This window comes from Agelaius phoeniceus, chromosome 4, assembly GCF_051311805.1.
Source record: "Agelaius phoeniceus isolate bAgePho1 chromosome 4, bAgePho1.hap1, whole genome shotgun sequence".
NCBI classification, from domain to species: domain Eukaryota; kingdom Metazoa; phylum Chordata; class Aves; order Passeriformes; family Icteridae; genus Agelaius; species Agelaius phoeniceus.
Window position 1 is genome coordinate 42,306,466 of NC_135268.1, and position 21,011 is coordinate 42,327,476.

At 42.1% G+C, this 21,011-nt stretch overlaps 1 protein-coding gene across 6 annotated transcripts in view; it reads right to left on the bottom strand.

Annotated features, from left to right (window-relative positions):
* The window catches only part of IRF2 (interferon regulatory factor 2), a 39,503-nt gene that overhangs the window by 4,071 nt on the left and 14,421 nt on the right, over positions 1–21,011 (bottom strand). For 3 of the 6 annotated variants that reach the window (XM_054633945.2, XM_054633947.2, XM_054633948.2), the window contains exons 2-8: positions 18,365–18,498; positions 17,330–17,437; positions 13,109–13,208; positions 12,322–12,498; positions 10,328–10,374; positions 6,734–6,845; positions 3,726–3,890 (exon numbers count right to left, since the gene is read on the bottom strand). In XM_054633945.2, the coding sequence (XP_054489920.2) occupies positions 3,726–3,890; positions 6,734–6,845; positions 10,328–10,374; positions 12,322–12,498; positions 13,109–13,208; positions 17,330–17,437; positions 18,365–18,370 (715 nt within the window). In that variant the 5' untranslated portion in view covers positions 18,371–18,498. Of the gene's footprint in view, positions 1–3,725; positions 3,891–6,733; positions 6,846–10,327; positions 10,375–12,321; positions 12,499–13,108; positions 13,209–17,329; positions 17,438–18,204; positions 18,252–18,364; positions 18,499–21,011 lie in introns of all 6 variants that reach the window. The other 3 variants (XM_054633950.2, XM_054633949.2, XM_054633951.2) reach the window with 3 other exon arrangements.

A 21,011-nucleotide genomic window follows, 5' to 3' on the forward strand; every position in this document is an offset into this window, starting at 1 on the left:
GACTGGCAGTCTCTCAAGGTCTCCTTGCCATCCTCTCAGTCAGAGAGACTGGCAGTACCTTGCCATCCTCTCAAGGCCTGGCTAAGCATTAGGTTTAGGCAGGAGACTGTAAACCAATGGGCTGAACCACTGTTTCAGCCCCCAGGGTCTAAACTGTACCCAAAGTCCTTTTACTCCAGCCCAGCTACTCCAGACTGCTGCTTCCAAAGCCAGCACCTCTCCTGTGCCAGAGTCTCCACCACAGTGTGCAGTAAGCAGAGAAGCAGTCCAAAACATTAAATCAAGCTGCAATGCCCTGTGAAGCTCATGCACCGCAGGGCTTCTCCTTCACTGACCCAGGCAGAGAAAGATGTGCCAATGTGATTAAGCTGGCTAATTAAGCCATACTGGGGAGAGGAGAGGAAAAATTAATTCACACAAAGAAGACAGAATCAATTGAAGGAATACACATAGAGACAAGTAACAGATATTCCTTGACATGAAGAAGCATGTCACAACAAAAACAGAGTGATGCAGCTGAAAAGGAATCCATCCTTGGTGTTTATACATAACAAAATGCTGAGTAAGAGATAGCACTATAGTTAGCAAAGCCAGGGAAGCTGGCCACACAGGCATGGAAAGTTAGAGAGGCTATTTCTATCAAGAAGGGCATTTGAATCAGTGTCAAACATTGACAAAAGCCTGGGTAATAAGAGCCAAAAGGATTTCATAGACATCAGCGGATATATGAAAAAACTCACATGGGCGACTCACGTCATTTGCCTGAGTTACCTCAGAAAGGAACCAGGGGTGTTTTGAAATAAACCAGATTTATGTAGGACAGCTGACATATCTGGCTACTTTTTTTGGTTGTTGTTTTAGAAGAGCTCAACTAACTGTTCCTGCACAGCTGTTATGGTCATACTCTTTCCTGCCATTCAGCCAGTAGCACCTGACAGAGCAAACCACAAGCACAGGGCCAAAGTTCCTGTGGTTCTATACAGGTCTGTGTGGAGCAAGACAAAGCAGAAATAGTCACAAGAGTGTCCTAGAAATTTTAGAGTTCTAACACACAGATTTCTGTCCTTGCTCCAGCCTCAAGAGCAAATACATCCTTTAAAAAAAAAAACTGGTTCATAGAACAATTCAGGTTGGAAAGACCTCAGGTAGTCTACAGCCCCACCTCTTGCTCAAAGCAGGGCCAGCTACAGGACTAGATTGGATTGCTTGGGGCCTCATCCCTTCAGGTCTTGAAAACTTCTGAGGATGGAGGCAGCACAATCTTTCTGGGTATCCTGCTCCACTGCCTGACTGTCCTTGTGGTGAAGGACAGGTGATACTTTTTCTTATATTCAGCTGGACCATATTTTTTGTTTCAATTTAGCCTGCTGTTTCTCATCCTATTACCATGCACTGGCTGTGAAGAGCCTGGCTCTGCCTTCTTGGGAACATCCCTGCAGTAGAGGCAGCTGCTATGAAGTCCTCAAAACCATCTCTTCTCCAGGCTGAACAAGCCCCAGTCCCTCTGTCTTCTCACAGAGTGAGAGGCCATACCCTGCATAGCCCTTCTCTGCACTTGCTCCCATTTGTTTGGTTCTTGGACAGGGGAGCTCAAGACTGGATGCAGTACTTTTAAAGTAGTGCAACTAGCGTGGAGTAGAGGAGGATAATCACTTCCCTAGATCTACTGGCCATGCTCCTGAAAACTGGTGCCTTTCCCTGTGGCTGAGGTGCTCTGGTGTCTCGCACTCAGCTCACTGCCTGCCCTCCTTTCTGCAGAGCGACTCTCCATACCATCAGCCCCTGCTCTTGCTGTAAAGATCTCTTCCTTCCAATGCACAGGACTTCACATGTGCCCTTGCTCAATTTCATAAGGTTTCTGCTGATCCATTCCTGCAATGTCTCCAGGACTCTCTGGATGATGGCTCTGCCCTCAAAAAAACTCGTGCACCCTATTTGGTGTCCCCTTGAAGCTCACAAACATGTCTCCAACATATCTTCTGCTCATTGATATATTAAATAAGACTTTCCCCAGGACAGACCCTTGCAGTACTTCACTTCTTACTGGCCTCTAGCTACAGTAGTCAGGATCATCAAGAGCTGCCTGGAAATGTGCTCAAAAGCATGCCAGTGACATGAAACTCTTATCTGAGTTTTGGGCTAGCAGGTCCAGGTATAAGTTAAGACAATTGAAGGCCACCAAGGTACTAAGACAGCGTAAGGGGATAGCAGAAGTACTTAAATCTTTTTCCTTATGCAGGCTGATTGCAAAGACCTAAGGGCAGGTAGGTCATGATTTGCTCATGTCAAGGTGGTCACCAGACCACCCTTCTCTATCATTCCAGTCCAAGAAACCACCATGACTTCCAAACCAAGACAGTGACTTCTGTCTGCATTTCAAGAATTTACGTCCTGTAGCTGAAGATAAAAGATTGCATCATTGTCATGTTTGCAGACATGGAAAAGTTTTCCAAGATGCATTTGTAAAGAGGAAAGATGTTTCAAAGGCCCTTGTCTCCCTCCTGCTAATAAATTTAAGCACTCTCCTATCTCCCTGCCTTATGCTTTGCAAAGGTCTTCTAAATGCTTTGGTCATTGCAGACTAAACACATTGGAAAGCATAATTGTTTATCAACATATGTGAGACTAACAGTGGACACAATCCAAAGGAACATCATACAATTCACTAGGACCCAAAGATAAAAATTACTAAATACATACTTTGTAAAAATGTGTCTGGAAGGAATTTCAGCCTAATAAGTCAAAGGCAAAACCATGCGTAAAATAATAAAATGCATGGAGAACTATTTATACTTAAATTTGCCTTAAAAGGTGACATTTGTGTTTTTACCCAGCCTCCTAAGGCTTGCAAATTAGCATCATGTTAAAACAGAAAGGACAGTTTGGATCTGAAACCTTTTTACTTTCAAATGTGGCTTTGTCACATTTCTCACATTTGTTTTTTCCTAAGAAATAAGACTTATATGATCGTGGGAACTCTATATAGCATGTCCACACATACATTTGTGTCTGTTCACCCCTAGAAACCTCTGAACACACTGTTAGACTTGCATAAGGGATAAATGAGTGCCAAAGACTTCCTAACAGTTATAAGAAAATAAGGGGCCAGATGAAAAGGGAAACCATAACCACCCTCACAGGGAGCAGAGGGAAGCCTGTTATCGCATCCTCTTTTTAGGTATCAGAGAATCCAGATGGCAGGCAGACGTTGGAAGCCAGATGTCCACAGCTCTGCTGCTTGAAAGATCACTTGTTATCAGTCACTGCATGGCTCTTCTAGACTGCAGCAAGACAAATCCACTCCCCCCAGGCCCTCAGCTCCATATCTGCATATATACCATTAGTGCAGCCCTTAGCACTGCACACTGTGCTAGACACTGAGTAAACAGAGAGCAAGAAAGACCTTTGATCTTTAGTAAGGCAGGGGGCATGTCATTTGTACTAAAAATCCCCCTTTAAAAGATCTCTGCATTATACCTAATGCTCTTTTTCCATTACTCACAAGATAAAGCCTGCAGCTCACATTTCCAAACTGAGATCTGTCAAGTTGTTTCCCAAGGAAATGAGCAGAGGACTGTGCATTTTTGAGTTTCATTAACAATTCAGAAGGCAGATGGGTACACATTTCTGAATCTTCGTTAGCTAGCCTGGAAGAGCCCTCTTTCTCCCAGGGTCTTCCCAACATTTCCAGAAAAGGGAGTGTAAAGAAACACCAAGTTGCTTACCTGCATAGGATGAGACAGGGGAGATCTGTAGAGGGTACAGCTGGCTCATGCTGAGGGGCTGTTCATCACTTTCTGTTGTCACCTCTACCACCTGACAAACATCAGGAGGGTTGGCAACTATCACCTGCTCCTCACTGCTGCCATCAAGGTGTGGCTGTCCTACAACTTGGGATTAGAAACAAAAAAAATTGATTACTGATAACATCTCAACTCTGTTGAACCTCTAAGAGCCTGCTTGGTATCTGAGTCTTCAACAGTCTCAGCACTTTTTTCCATGCCCACCACCTGCTTTCAGGGGATATAAGTTTCAGTGAGAGTTCTAAAGGAAATCTGTGATCCTCAACAAGCAAGCTGTAAACCATGGTCTCTGAATGCTCTAAGGTAAACTTTACAACAGAAGACCAGAACCAGCATGCAAAAACCTTGCCATGGGGTCAAGCAAAACACTGTGGGACTCGGATGCACATATGACATGAATCTATGGAAAACTTCTGCTCCAGTTAGATGGCTACTGTCACTGACCCTCACAATGCTATCGATGGTATGCAGAAAACAAATTTGTACCTGCAATCCCCACAGTTTGTGACAGAAAGCTACAGTATGGTTAGTTAGTAACTGAGGGGTTTCCTATTCCCCCAGGCACATGATATTTAATACCAAAAAAGCACATGAAATTTAATATCAAAGGAGTGTTACTTATTTCTACAAAGTGAAGCAACCATGGATGCTTTCCAAGTGTCCTGAAATGCTTTGCAGATATTAGTTGTTCTACACTACAACCTTTTGAAAAAGGTTGACAAACCAAGGTACCAAGAAGTTACTGAGCAGAGCAAAAGTATGGTAAAAGCCAGAATCCCATTCGTCTGAAGCTGCTTGACAGAATTTCCTGTCTTGTACAACTCCTCCTTTAATCCCAGCTCTATGAACACATGCATTAATCCAGCACAGAACTGAAAGCCAACGAGTTAGATCAGAAGAATGCACAGGGATGGAGCCATCTCAGAGGATGGCTAACCTGAAACCATGGTTACCCAAGAGAAAGACTATAGATATTCTTTCACTGAACATAAAGCTTCACAAGGAACAAAAGGCTAAATTCTGCACAAACACAACACTGTGTTGTTCAAACAGTCCATTTTTTTTCCTGACCCGTGAGGGGAAAAACACGTAGGCAATGAAATACAACAGATCTTGCAGGTTTTCAGTTAAGTAACCTGAATATACTAATTATTAAATTTGAAAAAGTCAAAAGATGGCATCTATTCCTTCATGAACTGAGATAAATAAACATGAATGCACATGTCTATACACAAAATCCACTACGGCATTCTATCTTTAGACAGGGCTTTTTGAAAAAGAAAAGTGACAGGTATTTTTCCCAGGGAAAAGCTGCATATTGTTTTGCTTTGTGAAGTGCCAGGTTACCACTGGAAAATCTTCAAAACTTAGATGCGTATTTTAAGAAACAATGCCAGCATAAAGAAAATTACATACATACTGGATAGACTTTTTAAAAGTTGATCACTACAATTAGTATAATTATGTTTCAGATATTTTGTTTCACTTTTATTTCACCTTTCCTGGTTCTGAAACAATCAGCTTTTATTGAGTGTGGTGAGAGAGGTGCAAGAGCACGCACAGTTAATTTTTTATCTGGGAGAGACTAATATTGCGCAAGGCACTCAGGGAATGAGCAGGCCATCTGCACTGTTTTATCTCTTTCCTCAATACCTGACAAATTCTTACCCACCCTGAGAGATAAAATGCACAGCAAAAACTACCGCTCACTTGAGCAATATGCCACAGTTTCCAGTGAGCTGCACCTATGGCAGAAACTCTGCAGGTGCTGTTTGCCTTTCATCCACTCTGGCTGATTTCCTGTCTTTCTGCAGAACAATTCTATTTTACCTTTTCCTTTCTGTTTACATTAAAATCCTTCCTGCAATCCTAAATAACAGTTTCTTTCTCCAGTCTGGATAAGCAGCACACCTCACATCTCAATAATTAAACAACACTGGGTGACAGTTTCCTACCTGATCCTCAGTCAGTGAACAGGAAGCACTAATAGCACTATGGTGCTACTCCTTCAAGCTATAACAGTAAGAGCATGTTCTACTACTCTTACAAAGCAACAACTGATTAAATGAACTGCCATAAAGAGAGCAAAACTACTCACAAACTCCTCAGCCACACAAGTACTTCAGGGGAATGACTATGCAAAGCCCTGTGACCTAAGAAATGGGGATCAAAAATAGTCACTGCACATGATTTCTGCCATCTTTCCAAGCAGAATACTAACATATTTGTCATATTTAAAAATGGAATTCTAGACAAAATAGTATGTGGGTCATATTTTTAGGAGCTCTTGCTGCAATGACAACCTTAGCCAAAAAAGAGCTGTCAAAAGCCCAGTCCAATTAGTCTACTGAGGACCAATTATTCACATGCTGAGATGACAGCTTATTTCTAATGTACTGGTTTCTAAATGCAGCCTTTGATGATTCTTTTCATTAGCTCAGTGATGTTAAGAACTATCTCTGCAACTGAGGTGTCAGTGAAAAGAACCAAGTATCTACATTTTGCCTGCTGGTTTGAACACCCAAATAAAATGGTATTCTATACAAACCTCTGCTTTAAGCAATGGGAAACTGCCATCTGATTGCAATTTAACTCCCATGTGACATTGGCTACAGCCTCTTCATGGCTGAGGACTATCCTGTGGAATAAGTCCCCACCATGAGAAGCCAGCTGAGAGTGCCTGGAAGTGCTTTACTGTCAAGGGAACCACCCCAGTGGCACAGTACTGCTCACTGTCTCTGCAGATGGTGGGGCTGGCCTGCAACCACAATCTTGCATGGCCTAGGCTGCTGAGAAATGGGTCTACCTGACTGTAACTGTGGCATTCCCTGAAGTGCAAAATGCTGATGGAAAGATAAGTCTGGCAGACCAGAAGGGTTTTTGAAGTCACCTGTGTACTTAGTATGTAAAAAAAGCATAGGAGTACTTACCTACAAAGTTCACTGTACTGTCAACTTCATTTTTTATACTGGAGGACAGGAAATAGTCAGAAGTGACAGCATTTAGCCCATTCATCCCAAAAGATGATTCAACTGGCTCTTGCTAGAATGAAAACAGTACAGTTGGGTCAGGATTACTTTATTTTAGGAGATATCTTATCTCTTTGTTCTGAGATGGTAATAAATCCCATCACTTCTGCCTGCCATATACCCCCTGCTCTCTGCAGGACACTGTCTTAGAACAAATATTTCTCTGAGGAGAAGACTGGGACTAATTCATTTCCAAATCTTTTGCTTTGAAAGGAAAGCTATTTTTAATCTTCAAATTTAGAGTAAGCCTTCAGAGAGCAAGGAAGCAGCAAGCTATTTACTACAAGAGATTAACATTTGAAACAAACAAGGAAGAAGCATTGCTTTAAAACAGTACTCTATTTAATATTCATCCTCAGTCCCTTCCAAATATGCTCTCTTTGCACTCTCTAAAAGGAAGTCTTAGTTTCTGTACAGCAATTACTAAATTCTAGCCTTAATTTTTCTCTACAGCAAGCCTGAAAGCAAACCAAAGTGTTTACACTAAATACAGCCTTTTAGATCACATCATAAACATTACCACAGGGCAACAGCATTTGGAAAACACCACCTGTTCTACACAGACTGAGCTTTCCACAAGATGCCTCTCTGTAAGCCTGATACACTCGAGTGGGAATCTAAAAAAATCCCTTCAGGGTAGACACCAAAAAATTAATTCCATTAACTCAGGATTTCTTTAAAAGGATTATTCTACACATGCAACTTCCTCCCCACTATTGACTCTCTCACAGGTTTATTGGTTGCAATGTCTAAAGTCTTCTGTTCTTACTCTACCAGCCCTGCAAGGCTGCAAGTTGTCCCCTGCTTGCTGAGCCAGAGACAGCCACAGAGAGGTGCAGAGCTGTCCACACCGTGCTCATTTTCACTGCTCTAAAGCATTTCATCAAAGGCAGGCAAAGGTAAGCCTCAGGACCTGCAGTGCCAGCCCATCCCAGTACTGTTGAACTGTTATCCTTGGGACAAAATACTGGGAGCACTGTGGTAGGCTTTTTCCTGGATGTCACATGCTGTGATTGTGATCTACCTAAAAAGAATTGTCACTTCAACACAAGCACCTTCCCAGACACTAAAGCAAGGCAAACAGCACCCTGTCACAGCATTCCTGGCACATCAGAAGGGTGGACAGTTAAGTGTTAATGGCAACTAGGTCTTTGATGAGATGCACCAGTTCTGCTGCCCTACAGGTCAAAGACTTGGAGAGCTTGAAAAGATAAAATTAGCTGCTATTGATCCATTGAGGGTCACAACTGCAAAGATAGGTTAGGGCTGCACACTGAAGCCCTGAGTATCTGGTGCTGCTTGCTTTAATTCACAGCAAACTCAGCAGCCCCCATGGAAACACTGTGCAGGCAGCACTTGCTCAACTTTACTGAGGCTTGATTACTGAGAAGTTTATTTAGTAGCCCCTTTCAAGCTTCAGAAACAAATATGCATCTTAGAACGCAGGTGATGGTGCCAGATCCACAAAGAGACTTGGATACTGGCACAGTTGGTGTTAAATCACCTAAATTTTGAGTGTTCAGATGTCTACCCTAAGCCAAATGCATGGAGAAAGCTGTCACTAGGATTTTAAATAACTCAGTGTGGAACTGCATGGTCTAAAGGATATGGCTGGGATAAGGTAGAAATTAAGCCTCAGTTCAGTTCTTTGTTTCAAAAGAGACTGGTTTTATCTGGGCTGCTCTGACATTTCCATTTCCTTCCCATTACTGAGAATTCCTTTTAAAAGAATTTAATGAATTATAATGACAGATTACAATTTGCCCAAAAGCCCAGTGATTGGAGACCTACCTGTGAGGTGGGAGATTTTCTTGCCCCTTTGCTAAGGTGGAGCAGGGATTTGGTAAGGCCCAACACTCTCACAGGCACAGGGATAAGCAGCGACTGCCCTGAGCACCATGCCCAAGCTCAGCCCACCAGCATTTGCTGTGGGTACCCACAGGGTCCAGCAGTGGCAACAATGGGAAGCTGCTGCAAGGCTTTTGCTATGCTGAAGTCCCTTTGTAGATCTGTGCTCATATTCTCAGCTTCTCCCTCTGCTGCTATCACCCCACTGTAGTTATCAGGCAAAGTGTGGAGTAACCTCCCACTGGGCTCCACTAAAAGACATTTTTCAGGGTAACTGTAAGGGATTCAATTCAAAACATGCAACTTGGATCTCAGGAATTCTCATCACCAAGCAAAGCAATTATAAGAAGCTTTCATGCTCAGAAATGTGCATTTGCTTTAATTCACCTACTACCCTTCTTCACTACAACAGCCTTCAACATCCAACAGTCAGCCTAAGAGTGGCTGAGTACAGGAAGAGCACCTCTTCAAATCCAGACTAGCCACTGCACACTTCTGTCAGAATGAGGGAACAGACAGAAATACTACCTGGCCCCAGCTCAGAGCACAAGAACTAACAGGAGGTATCACTGGTAGGTAGGTGTATGTGCTGGCACACTGCTCTGCTTTGACCAAAGCAGCTTTACTGCCTCCCTCTGAACATCAGCTACCATCAGAGTTACTTGATAACAAGCACATGTGGCTGTAAGAGCCACACAGGATAGTTACAAAGTGGTTCTTTTAAGACAATTTAAAAGTCATAGCATTCTGACACGTAACTGCACAAGTCACAACTGCTGTGGCAGCACCTGCTTTCCAAACCCTTTCAGTGGAGGACTTTTCCCCACATTTCTGGGTTCACCTGGCCCAGAGAAACTCCTGGACAGAGCCTGCAGAGCCTGAACCCAGGCATAGGTGGCATAGCCCTTCACAGGTGAGCAGCAGGGGACCAAGCTGCCCTTGCACTGTAGACACAGCTGCTACACGAAGCCCAAGGACACCAATTTTACTGAAAGCTGAGAGTCTGAAATCTCTGAGATTTGCCTTTTTGTTAAAAAATTTGAAGGTGGACTAGCTCCTGCTGGTGTGTAATACTGACCACCTTTGAGGCCCTTGGCAGAGGTGTGAAAGCTAGGAAACACCATGCCTCACAGGGAGGGCAGACATCAGTCTGGGCCCACGCTCTGAATGAGCAGAAATCTCAGGCTGCAACTGAAGAGCTTCACAGCTGAGGCCTTCTAACTGACAAACATGAGCACAAGGTGCAGCTCTGACCCTTGCCTAAATGAAAATGCATTTCCAGTGCTTTACACACAGAAATTAATTGCTCCAAACGGTAGCTCTATTGTTCAGAAGCATTCCTTCCCTAATTACTGTATTTCTCCTTACAGAGACAAACAAATGGCAAATGTATTGCTGAGACTGCCAGTTTTCCAACCTCCAGGCATTGTAACACAAGGGCTGTGTCCATTGATGATGTAAGTGACGGCTTTAACAGCCTTCACATTTCAAGAAAAACAGCCCCAAACATCCTGGGTAACTGTAGTTACTTAACCAAACCACAAGCATTTGCAAGTACCCACCACAACATACAGTTAGGGTTGTTAAAAAATATCTGCAACAGATTGTATTCACAAGCTCTTGCACCATTAAACAGACACTTCTTACCTTAATCTGTTTGAATTTGTCATCCTTCTCAGATTTCGTCTTTTTTCCTGCAACAACAGAAGGAAGATTTCATAAGGTCCTGTGAGCCATGAGTTATCCTTCACACTTTCTATATTCACCAACAAATAGCCCCAAAATGAGCCTCAAAATGGCAGGACTTCCTAGTTAAGGGAGAACACATTTGCTTAATTTAACCCTTCTCTTAAGGCCTGGGCAGCAAAAAATTCACCTTGAATTGCTGGGTTTGTGTTTCTTTTTTAAAAGGCTACAAAAGAGAACCACTATGGGACCAAGGAAAGCAACCGCAGTCAAAAAATCAAAGTGAAAATATGGAAGAATGACAAATTAAAAAACAAGACCTGTTTGAAAAAAAAAAAGGGGGAGAAAAATATTCTTAAAGGCAAGAAAAATCAAAATATATGCCTCATCACATTTCTGATGCTTTCTCTCTAGCTACAGGAAAAGGGAGATTGTTAATTGATTTAATGTGAAAAGAGATCACAATAAACTTCAACCAATATTTTTGTAAATAGTTGCAACCTGGTAAGGAAATACAATTCATGCAAGAGTGGTTTATGCAATCATGATGGGCTTGGGAATCCCAAAAACCATACTGCATGTGACCTTCACAAAATGTTATGCACCTTGGCAGACCCTAGTGCTGCTGCCCCTGCTCTGACCTGATGCAGAAGCTCAGACTTGCTGGTGCAAGCTCAGCTCTGCCCCAGTGTCAGCACAGATGTGTCCCAGGAGCTTTCCCCAGGAGCTTTTCTCTACTACATGATACCACAGAAAATTAGAAATGTTTGCAGCCAGATTTCTTTTGCTCCCACAAATGTTTAGCCACATGACACAAAAAAGGGCATGTGAAAATATATATGAGGTCCAAACTATGCCAGGGTTTTACAGTAACTGGACTTTCTGCAGAATCTTCTCCTGCTACAGCCCCTGTTTCCAGAATCTCAGCTTTAAAGATGAACTTTTGTAGCTCCTTCAGGAATCTACTGCCAAGAGACATGTCATAGTCCAGGGGAATGTGTTTAAACATATAAAATACACTATTGACAAGAGACTGAAAACAGTTTCAAGATAAATGTTCTACCTTTTGCACATTGATCTTCCTTTCACAGTATGATTCTGCCCCAAAAATGCCATGGTTCATAATTGCCAGTAACACTGACCTTAAACTGAAAATCTGCCTTTCACTGCTCAATCTAAGAAAGTAGCAAACTGTAGCTACAGGTGAACTGAATTGGATTTTAGAGGAGCACCTTGTGTCTGGTTTGCAGGTTATCTTTTAATCCAAAATTCTAGACAACACAGGATACCAGAGGACTAAGGAAACCATTGTTCTACTGCATAAGCCAGTAAGGAAGCCATATGAAAGCTAATGAGACCTAAATAAAGCAATGTTTCTACTTTGAAAGAAACCAAATACTCATGAGATTGACCTGGTGGTTAGGCCTTCTCCTGGCAGGCAGGAGATTTAATTCCTAAATTTGGGGATTCAGATGATTTCCCATTTCACTGTTATTGTGCTCTGTGGGTTGGTTTTCCATGGTCTTTGTAACTAACAATGTGGTTTCGTGGTTTAGTGTTCTGAGTGAGTGTACTGCTCTCAAGACAGAGCCAGTTTAATTGTACCCTTGCTTGAAAAAAGATACCAAAATGTCTGCCACCATATTCTGAATGACCCCTACTGAGTTCAATGTGTTGAGCTCTAATACCCCCTAATCACACTCCTTGATTGAAGGAGACCTGGGACTAGATTCTGAGCACAACTCCAGCAGCTTTAACAGACAAATATCAACAGCTTGGGGGTATCACATCTCATTGATCCTCTCTTCTGAATGCAGCCCATTTTCCATACAGCTGTTCCTAAGTTTCAGTCATTTTCCAGCCAGCCAGGGCACCACGTGCAGCTTGCATTGGTGGCTTGTTGCATACTGAGCTACCTGCAGTAGCATTTCATGTTGACAAGCTCTCCCCTCTACCTTTTTTGGAAGGTCTTTCAGATAAGGGTAGCATCCGGTACACCCTGAAGGCATTGTTTCCTTTCTTTATACTTTTGTCCTTCACTTCTTCTATGTCAGGCAGGGAGTTCATAGCGCAGCGGAAGTTTGCCTTCCATGTCTTTGGATCAGGTTTATCTACTCCTGACTGGTATTTCCCTGAGCAAGAAAAGAAAAGTTAGGCACATATGACATGTGATTGAAGATTTGAGGCAAATTAATAACAGCGCAGGTTAGCTTCAAGGTATCAGCCTTTGGTTCCCATGGCAAGCATTCTAACAATAGCTGAGGTTGCAAGAGAGTGCTGTGATCTCATTCTCATGCACATTTCTAGAACAGATGATGAATGGTTTGTGCTCAAGAAAGACCCAGGGCACTGCAGATCTGATGTGACTCCATAACAACATGGAAAAGCTTGCACAGCATTTACCTTTATTATCTCAGGTTCAAATCCATAGAAAGGCATAAAAAGCCTAAGGGCCTATGTCTGCAAAGTGCTGACTGTGCTCTACTCCTGACAGTTTTGAACCCAATTGCTAACATTTAAATCAATTAAGTTTTACTGTGTTCCTCAATGCAAATGAGTTATGGCCCTTCAATTAAGCTAGAGAGTACCATAGGCCATGAAAAAACACTTAGCCTCCCAGAAATCTGGAAACTTCAGTTCACTCTCTGTGTTAGTAAAAGTAAAGACAAGAAAGAAGGAAAATGTAACTTTAAAAGGGAAAACAATGTGAAAATCTGTCCTGTAAAAAGAGAGTTCCAATACCTGTGTGAATTGCCCAGTTTCTAAATAAGGGAGCATCTTTTTCAACATCCCAACCATGTCTTGCGGCATGCATCCAGGGAATCTGAAAAATCTTCTTCTCCTGGAAGGGAAAACAAACAGGAAATGCCAACACTGATAGACTTGAGGAATCTTCTGATGATTTTAAGTCACTAATTTATAAGCACAGTTTCAGCATCTCCAAGTGTTTTGCTCCCTTCTAGTATCACTGAAATCAGCAGGAAAATATCCACTGGCATCACCAAAGCAGAACAGAGTCCAAGTGTATGAAATACTCAGAAGCCATTCCACGGAAGATGAGCCTGGCAGCTTTCCGAGCTGACACATGGAAAAAACATGCAGTACTACATATTTCTAAGCTTTCATACAAAGGGTAGTTTTGTCAGCACAGACACTTTTATGATTAGCAAAAATAGATCTGAAACAAAACAACCATAGGAACAGAGCAAAATCAAGGATTTAGAATTCAGCCAATAAATACTAGCATGGTGAAGAAAAGAGATCTTGCAAATTTGTATGCCAAGCAAAAGAATATATCAGCAGTAGACATCTCTGCAGTGAGGATAAAAAAAACAGACACTCATGTGAAGTGACACTCATGAAGAAGTGTATTGAAGATACCTAAACACATTTTAGTTCAGAAACTTTAGACCAAAGAAAAGTGCATCTTAAGAAATGCAAAGAAAGGTTTTTTAAAAATTTGTTTTTTTAACACGCAGCTAAATCAGGGCATGCCTTACATGGTGTCAGTATAATCATTCCTCAAGGACCATGGAAGATCCCTGGCAACTATTAAAGATGATAGTTTTAGCATGTAGCTCCAGCTCTGGGGGCCCAATGACTTTCAGAGCTTGAATAACATGTTTCCTACACTCCTTCCACAAGCACTTAGCACACAGGATACTGGGCCAGAAGGATGCTGGATCAGATGTGCTTTTATGTCATACAACATGGAATTGAATTCCTTTGTCCTGACCTAGAGGGCTGCTTCAGAACTCTTCATGCTGTTTTCTGCAAAGCCATACAAACTGAGCTTGTTCCACAACACTTGTTTTTTTCTCCCCTGTTGGGAAGAACACTTATCTGGCTTCACATGCAGACATCTTGTACTATAAACTGTCACTGCAGGTTCACATCCAATTATCAGTCTATGAAGAGAAAAGTACTTCCAGGGCAAAATGCACCCTCCTCCTGCAGCAGCCACCTGAGCTATGCTGCCTGAATTTCACCCTAAAAGAGCCTATTTCTCTCTACTGACTACACACAACTCTAGACAGGCAGCGCTCACTTAAATGACTGCATTGTAGATATCTGGCTGGGTGAGATGAATCCTTCATCCTTTCCCCTTCCCCCAACAATCACTTTTCTTTCCTGACTGTCTGGTTAATATTTCACTCATGCCAAGGTTAGGTTTATTTCCCTTCCTTCCATGTGATCTTTTCTTCTTCTGAGCCTGCCTTTTGTCCTTCAACTCGTCTTTAATCTTTTCCGTCATATTTGCTTGTTCAGAATTGCATTTTTCCCTTTTTGCTTGGCTTTATCTTTAATTTGGTGCAAACAATTATTTAACATGTTCCTCAGTCCCCTCAAGACCTCACACTCAATATTCCTCTTAATGTAGTTACATCACTTCTGTCACATGTCTTTTGCCTCTTTACTCTTCCCTCTACATATAAGTAAATCATCAACACAGATGCTTCTTTCCCCAACTCAAAGCAGCCAAAAGAAAGCCTCAAAGCCACTGTTTGGGGTCCAGGGGTCCACAACACTACTGTATTCATCAGACCTAGAATAAGCTTCCCTGCCTTTACTCTTCATAGACTATAATAAGCATGGGAAAAAAAAATCATCACTTCAACAGAAAACAGTTTCTATCAACAAGAACTTTAAGAATAGATCAGATTAAAATAGACCATATGATAATTCAAAACCTAGCAGACTGAACACGACTCCAGACATAGCATCCTGTCATCATCAACTGTACTCACTGCTTCAAAAGAAGCTGCAAGGACACTCGACAGCAGTCTAAGTGGTCATTACAGTGCTTCTGCTCATTACAGAAAGTTCTTCCCAATCCCAGATGTCTTGAAGCACAAGAATTATATGAAATTATAACACAAATTACAAAATCACAGAAGCTATGTATATTATAATTTTATAATACACATGTTACTGTGTTACATACTCTGTGACAGCTCAGGTGTTTCTGTTTCCAGTGTTCAGAGGAACACTGACCTCTCTCACTCCCCCTCCTCACATCCCCTCTGCTGAATGATGTTGTTTCATTCACAGCTCCCAGTTTTGTCTCTCTGGGAAGGTAAAGAAATTCCCTTCCTCCTTCATGCCACTCAGAAGGACAACAATTTCACCAAAGAGGTCCATAAGTATTTATGTTTTAAGCCCTATAAGGAGGGGTTTATTCTGGAGGTATAATGATGAATTGACAGTAGGGGAAAGAATTATGTGTCACCTGTACCTGATTTGTCATTTCTAACTGGGAGAGGTTTAATTCTTTCTTCAGTTCAGAAAAAATCCCCAAGAACAGACAGCCAATGACAACCCAGAATGGTAATCATTTCTTTCATATTTAAACCTTATTTCCTTAAAAGCTGTGCACACACATGAGTTTCAGTTTCTTGATAATCTGACACACCTTCTTATCTAAACTGTGAACTATCCTTTACCAAACTCTGATTAAAATACTACAGCCTATGAAGTTGATTCTGTGGGTATAGAACAGGCTGTGATACACGTGACACTTCATTGATTCCATGCATGGCTTTGTTTATGGTCAGGATTTAAAGCAAAAATAGAAATATTTTTGGTTTAATGATCCATTGCTGGAATGAATGTGCAAACATTTTTAAACAGAAATGCTCAGGAGTGCAATTTTCTTGTTGAGCATAGTAAAGACAATCCAGGCTGATGCCAAATCAGAGGGTAGAAGTGGGGAATCAGAGTTTAATAAACCTCAAGGCAGAGAAATTATTTCAGGATTAGGCAGGAACACCCAGCAAAGGACAGCAGACATGGACTGTCAGTAGGAAACTTTACACCAAAACAGAGATATTCAAGGAGAAGGACCCGAACATGGGACTCAAATGACAAAGACAACAATAAAAACCAGGCTCCTCTTCAGCTGTGACCCCATTATGCAAGAACAAGGACCTACTCAAATTCACAGTGTAGCTAACTAGGGAATGGATAAAGCAATATTTATTTACCCAGCCACAGCATGAGACTCATTGATGCAGGAAGTTACTGAGAAACAAGGTTCATAGATGAATTTAAAGTGCTCCTGATAATTTCATAGTCCTGAGCATTTCTAGCTTTGAAAGATGAAAGAAAAGGTAGTAATTTCAATTGTCATTCTTCAACTTTAAAAATGAGCACCTGAGTACCACAATTACTACTGCTAAAGGGAGGATACCAGACTATTTGTCTTAGTGACTTAACCAGACAGGCAGTTCCTATGTTTCTGCCCCTGATTTTTTGCATTTCCACCCATTCTGATAATAAAGTAGCCTCTGTAGCAAAAACAGCTTCATGCTTTTCAGTGTGGTGAATTACTCTCCTGCACAGTGCAGAAAGCATGCCACATTTCCACAATTCATTACTATTCAAAGTCTCAAATACACTCCTAGATTTTGCTCAACCAATCAAAATAAATTCAAATTGGGTGCTGACATTTTTGAGCTCTTGATTGCACTCTCAAAATGTCTTGAGCACTTACTAAGAGCTCAGGACCAGGGATATTAGGTTTGAGTTGGACAGGGGAAAAGTCACTCTATTTTCTCTCAAGTTGAGAAGTGTCAGAGAAGTCACACAAGTCTGAAACAGCTGACTGTTGCTTCAACTCAGAGTCTAACACAGAAGGGTATTTTGAACACATCCCTCTGATGCTATTTGCTGAACAATGTGTTCCTAGGTTAAAAATAAAGTCCAAGCAGAGTCTCCAGAAACACTCACTTCAACAACAAAGAGTTGGAAAATGCTTTTAAATGAGCCACAAATCCACCAGGCCAAAGCAGGACGCTTCAGATCTGGCAGGCGAGACCGGAGGAACAGGTTCAGCAGGAAGCATTCAGCTTTGCCCGTCCTCCCTGTCACCCCTTTGAAAACCAGGAATGAGCTGATTTACCTATGCAGACCTCAGCCACTGCTATCAAGTTCCCCTTCAGCACATGCATGCACCCCCCTTACCTTATTTAGCCATTTCAGCCCCGGTATTCTGTTGGAGTTGATTTGTTCTTCCAGCCAGGGCCGCATCCGCATCCTTTCGACTGGCATTGTCACCCACCTGGGAAGGAGCTGCAGGGAACAAGGGACAAGGTTACTTGTTTGCCAGGCAGCACTCCCAGGCAGCTCCCCCACCTCTGCACAGTACACTTATTACAGCTTTGCAGGCACTGAACGATGGTAAAAATAAACATTATTTTAGCTCTGTGTGTGAGCCTCCCCTAAAAGCAACTGAGATGAAGTCTCCTTTATGGCAGAAAATATTCTTCTGGTACACTTGTCTTAGGAAAACCTTCATCTGAAGATGGCATAGAATATCAGCAAAAGTTTGTCTGCTGATACAGGTGGGATACCAGAAGTCACAAAGAAAAACACTTACACTCTTGGAGACACCTCTTTTCAGTCCACATACCTGCATTTGCAGACCTTATTTTGCCAAGGAAAACATATGTAACGAAAAAAATAACACATGCAGGAGGCATCATTGTATTAGCTAAAGTGATGCTTCTGCTAATGAAAGGGCTTTCAAATGGCATTTTCAGTCCCATGAACTTGACTAGAATTAATAAAAGTACATTTTACATCACAGCAATTTAACTGACCACTTTGATTCTAGCTGAGTAGTTTGACCCCCACCCTCCAGCTTTCTCTGATCAATCCACTCACTGATTTTTTAGCTGTTATTTTACATTTCAATGCTGTTCAGCTATGAAGTGAGTTCTTCACACACCCCTCAACTACACTATGCCACCTTTTATTATCCAGTTAAGACTCAAACTGACTTCTTTTTCTGTCTCTCTCTCTCACACACATGCACACATCACCTCAATGCCACTTCCCTGTTTAGAGCTGTAAATTATTGACGTAAGAGTCCAAAGTCTTGAACCTGAGGCAGAAAATTTTAAAAAACATTAACCAACTGGCACTAGATGAAGATTAAAGCACCACATTAAATGCCTGTTAAGCACCCTGGAACCCATCATTTCCACATTCAAGTACTTGCATTTAGGCTGCTGCTTCTCCTTGCCCCTTCTGCACTGGGCTCAGCTCCTTTCTCTCTCTTTTGGTCTTCACATCTGTGTTCTCTGCATCATTTGTAACTTCTCTGCTCCACTGTTCTTGTCACCTTTGATCTTAAAAATAAAAAAGAGAAAGAAAAATTTGAAAGCACGCAGGAATGGCACAAATGTAAATGGGTTTGTTCTCGCTTCCTATGGGAGTACAGGCATGGGACAGACTAACAATTAGGCAGTACCAAGCCCACACCCAGCACAAGAGGAAGAAAAACGTTCAAAGTTTCCTCTCATTGCTCTGAGGACATGTATTTCCTTGAAACTAATAAGGAATTAAAATCTGAATGCAACAATAAGGTTCTTTGATGTGTTCAGAGAATTTACCAGCAGCCATGCTCACACTAATCTCTCAGCAAACATATTAGTATTTTGTTTACTACTCTGTGGAGCTGGTCACTCATGCTTCAGCTGCAGCCTCTTGCAGTAAACTACAGATTTCTAAAATAGCTCAGAAAACGGCTGCAACTGCTCAGCTCCCTTTCATGTTCACTTCAGATATGAAAAAACAGCCAGCCCCAGGAATCCAACAGCAGACAAGCCCATGTGCATATCCCCTCTCTGTGTAAGAGGGAAGTTGTTTTCTGGGCAAGGGTGATGTGGGTTCAACTTTCTTAGCCCCCAGGTTGGTGGCAAACAGCCACTGCACCCCCCTCCCCTTGGAACCAACAATCCTCATCCAGGTTGCAGAATGTGCACAGGAGATCTCTACCATCTTCCCCTACTATGGTTTGAGTCAAAGCTGAAAAATGCAAATGGCAATGTACTAAAAACATGAGCAAATTTTTATTTGTCTGAGAAGGAAGAAACAATTATCTACAACAGATGCATTTCTTTCTAAGGTATCTTTGAGTATGCATGCACTTTGAGACAATTCCTGGAAACACTGTGCATAAGGTTCAACACTCAGTATGAATGTTCCCATTTAGCAGTTGGACTTTTCTGGGTAATGAGCCCCTAAGACAAATTTCAAGCCCATTTGAATGAACAACTTAGACAGAAGGCAAAAGAGTCATCTTGAAAGCAGCAATGAATCCCACTTGGGACAGACAACATGGAAGAAACAGAAGCTGCCTTTGTACAAAAGCAATACATCTCAGGAAACGAGTAAGCTGCCAACAATCGCTACCACAAGGAAGCCAGTCTTGCCCAAAACAGCAGAGTTGAGCCAACCTGTCTTTTCCCTCCCACATCCCTGGGGGCTTCCCCAGCTGCTCCCCTGCAGATGCTGCTGAGAAGTGCTCATCTCCTTTTTGCCACCCTGGGATTCCTCTGGGATTAGCAACTGCAGCTGTCAACACACACCTTCCCATCCATCACCCACACCAAGACAAATTAATCCAAGGTAATCAGGAGAGAAGTTTGGCTTGTGAGAAGAGAGGAATGGCTCCCAAGACCTGTTCATCTGAAAGTAAATTCAAACCCAGGTAAAAATAATCCTACAATGATGTCCAGCTGGAGGAAACAGCAAGAATCTTCTGGAGTTATGTCCTTCACAAAGGAGCAAGCACAGCTGTGCTTCTGCTCATCAAAACACAATCCCTACCCCATGCTCCTTTTAGAGCACATGCTGATGAAAATAAAGGTGGATGGCTTCAGAAGGCATTCCCAGACCTATCTGCCTCAGGACAGCAATGACCACAATGGTGCCAAAATGTAGCAGGGTTTTTGTCAGTTGTAAGTTAACAAGATTCTTTTGATGAAAATACCAAGTAAACTCTACCAAGTAATTGTCTGTGGGAAATGAAGGTGCCTTATCTCCATCCAGAGCTGTCAAATGCATGATTTATTTGTACAGAAAGAAACATCAGCATCTGCAGTGCCTTAAAAGTAGCTCCTGTCTGTCCATAAATGGCATTACTGGGTGCACTTGAAGCCTTATTTCACTGACTCCAGGTAGGAGGATCTGGAGTCCATCCACCAGTGAGTACAGATTAAATCAACTGACTTTAAGAATCATTCCAGTTTGTAAAGATATTTGAAATGATTCAAAATAGGCAGCAAATGCAGGTGAAGTTTCAGGGGCCATTGCCTAACACCATGCCAGCTTCACCATCCATCAGAATATATCAGTTATTAAACAAACCTACAAAGTCAGAAACTAAAGTAAGCCCTAAAAAACAGCAGGTATGCCAAGTTTCTTGCCAGCCTCTCTCCAGTGTTTACCCAGCTGAAAGAAAAAACGTAGAAACAGTCAATCCTTTTAAAGACAACAAAACATCAACATTTATAATCTGGAACTGGCTGTAAAACTAGAAGCACTTAGCCACCTATCTCCCAATCCTGGTCAGCCTCAATGTTGAACTTCCCCTTAGAAGTACACATTCTCACTTAGAAGAAGCTACATACAGCTGTTGGAATTTTTTGTACCTAGGGCAAGTGCATGCCTAACAAAATTTCAGAGCTGCCAAGGCATCCAGGTCCCAGTGGCTTCACTGCTGCCATGATCTCCTGGGCTGTGGGTACCCATCTGCTGGCCTAAGCAAACCTCTCCAGAAGCCTGGTTACTTTTGGCTGCCTGAACTTTCACCCTCTGGTTACCAGAAGAGAAATGGCTTAATGCCTGCCTTGGGTCA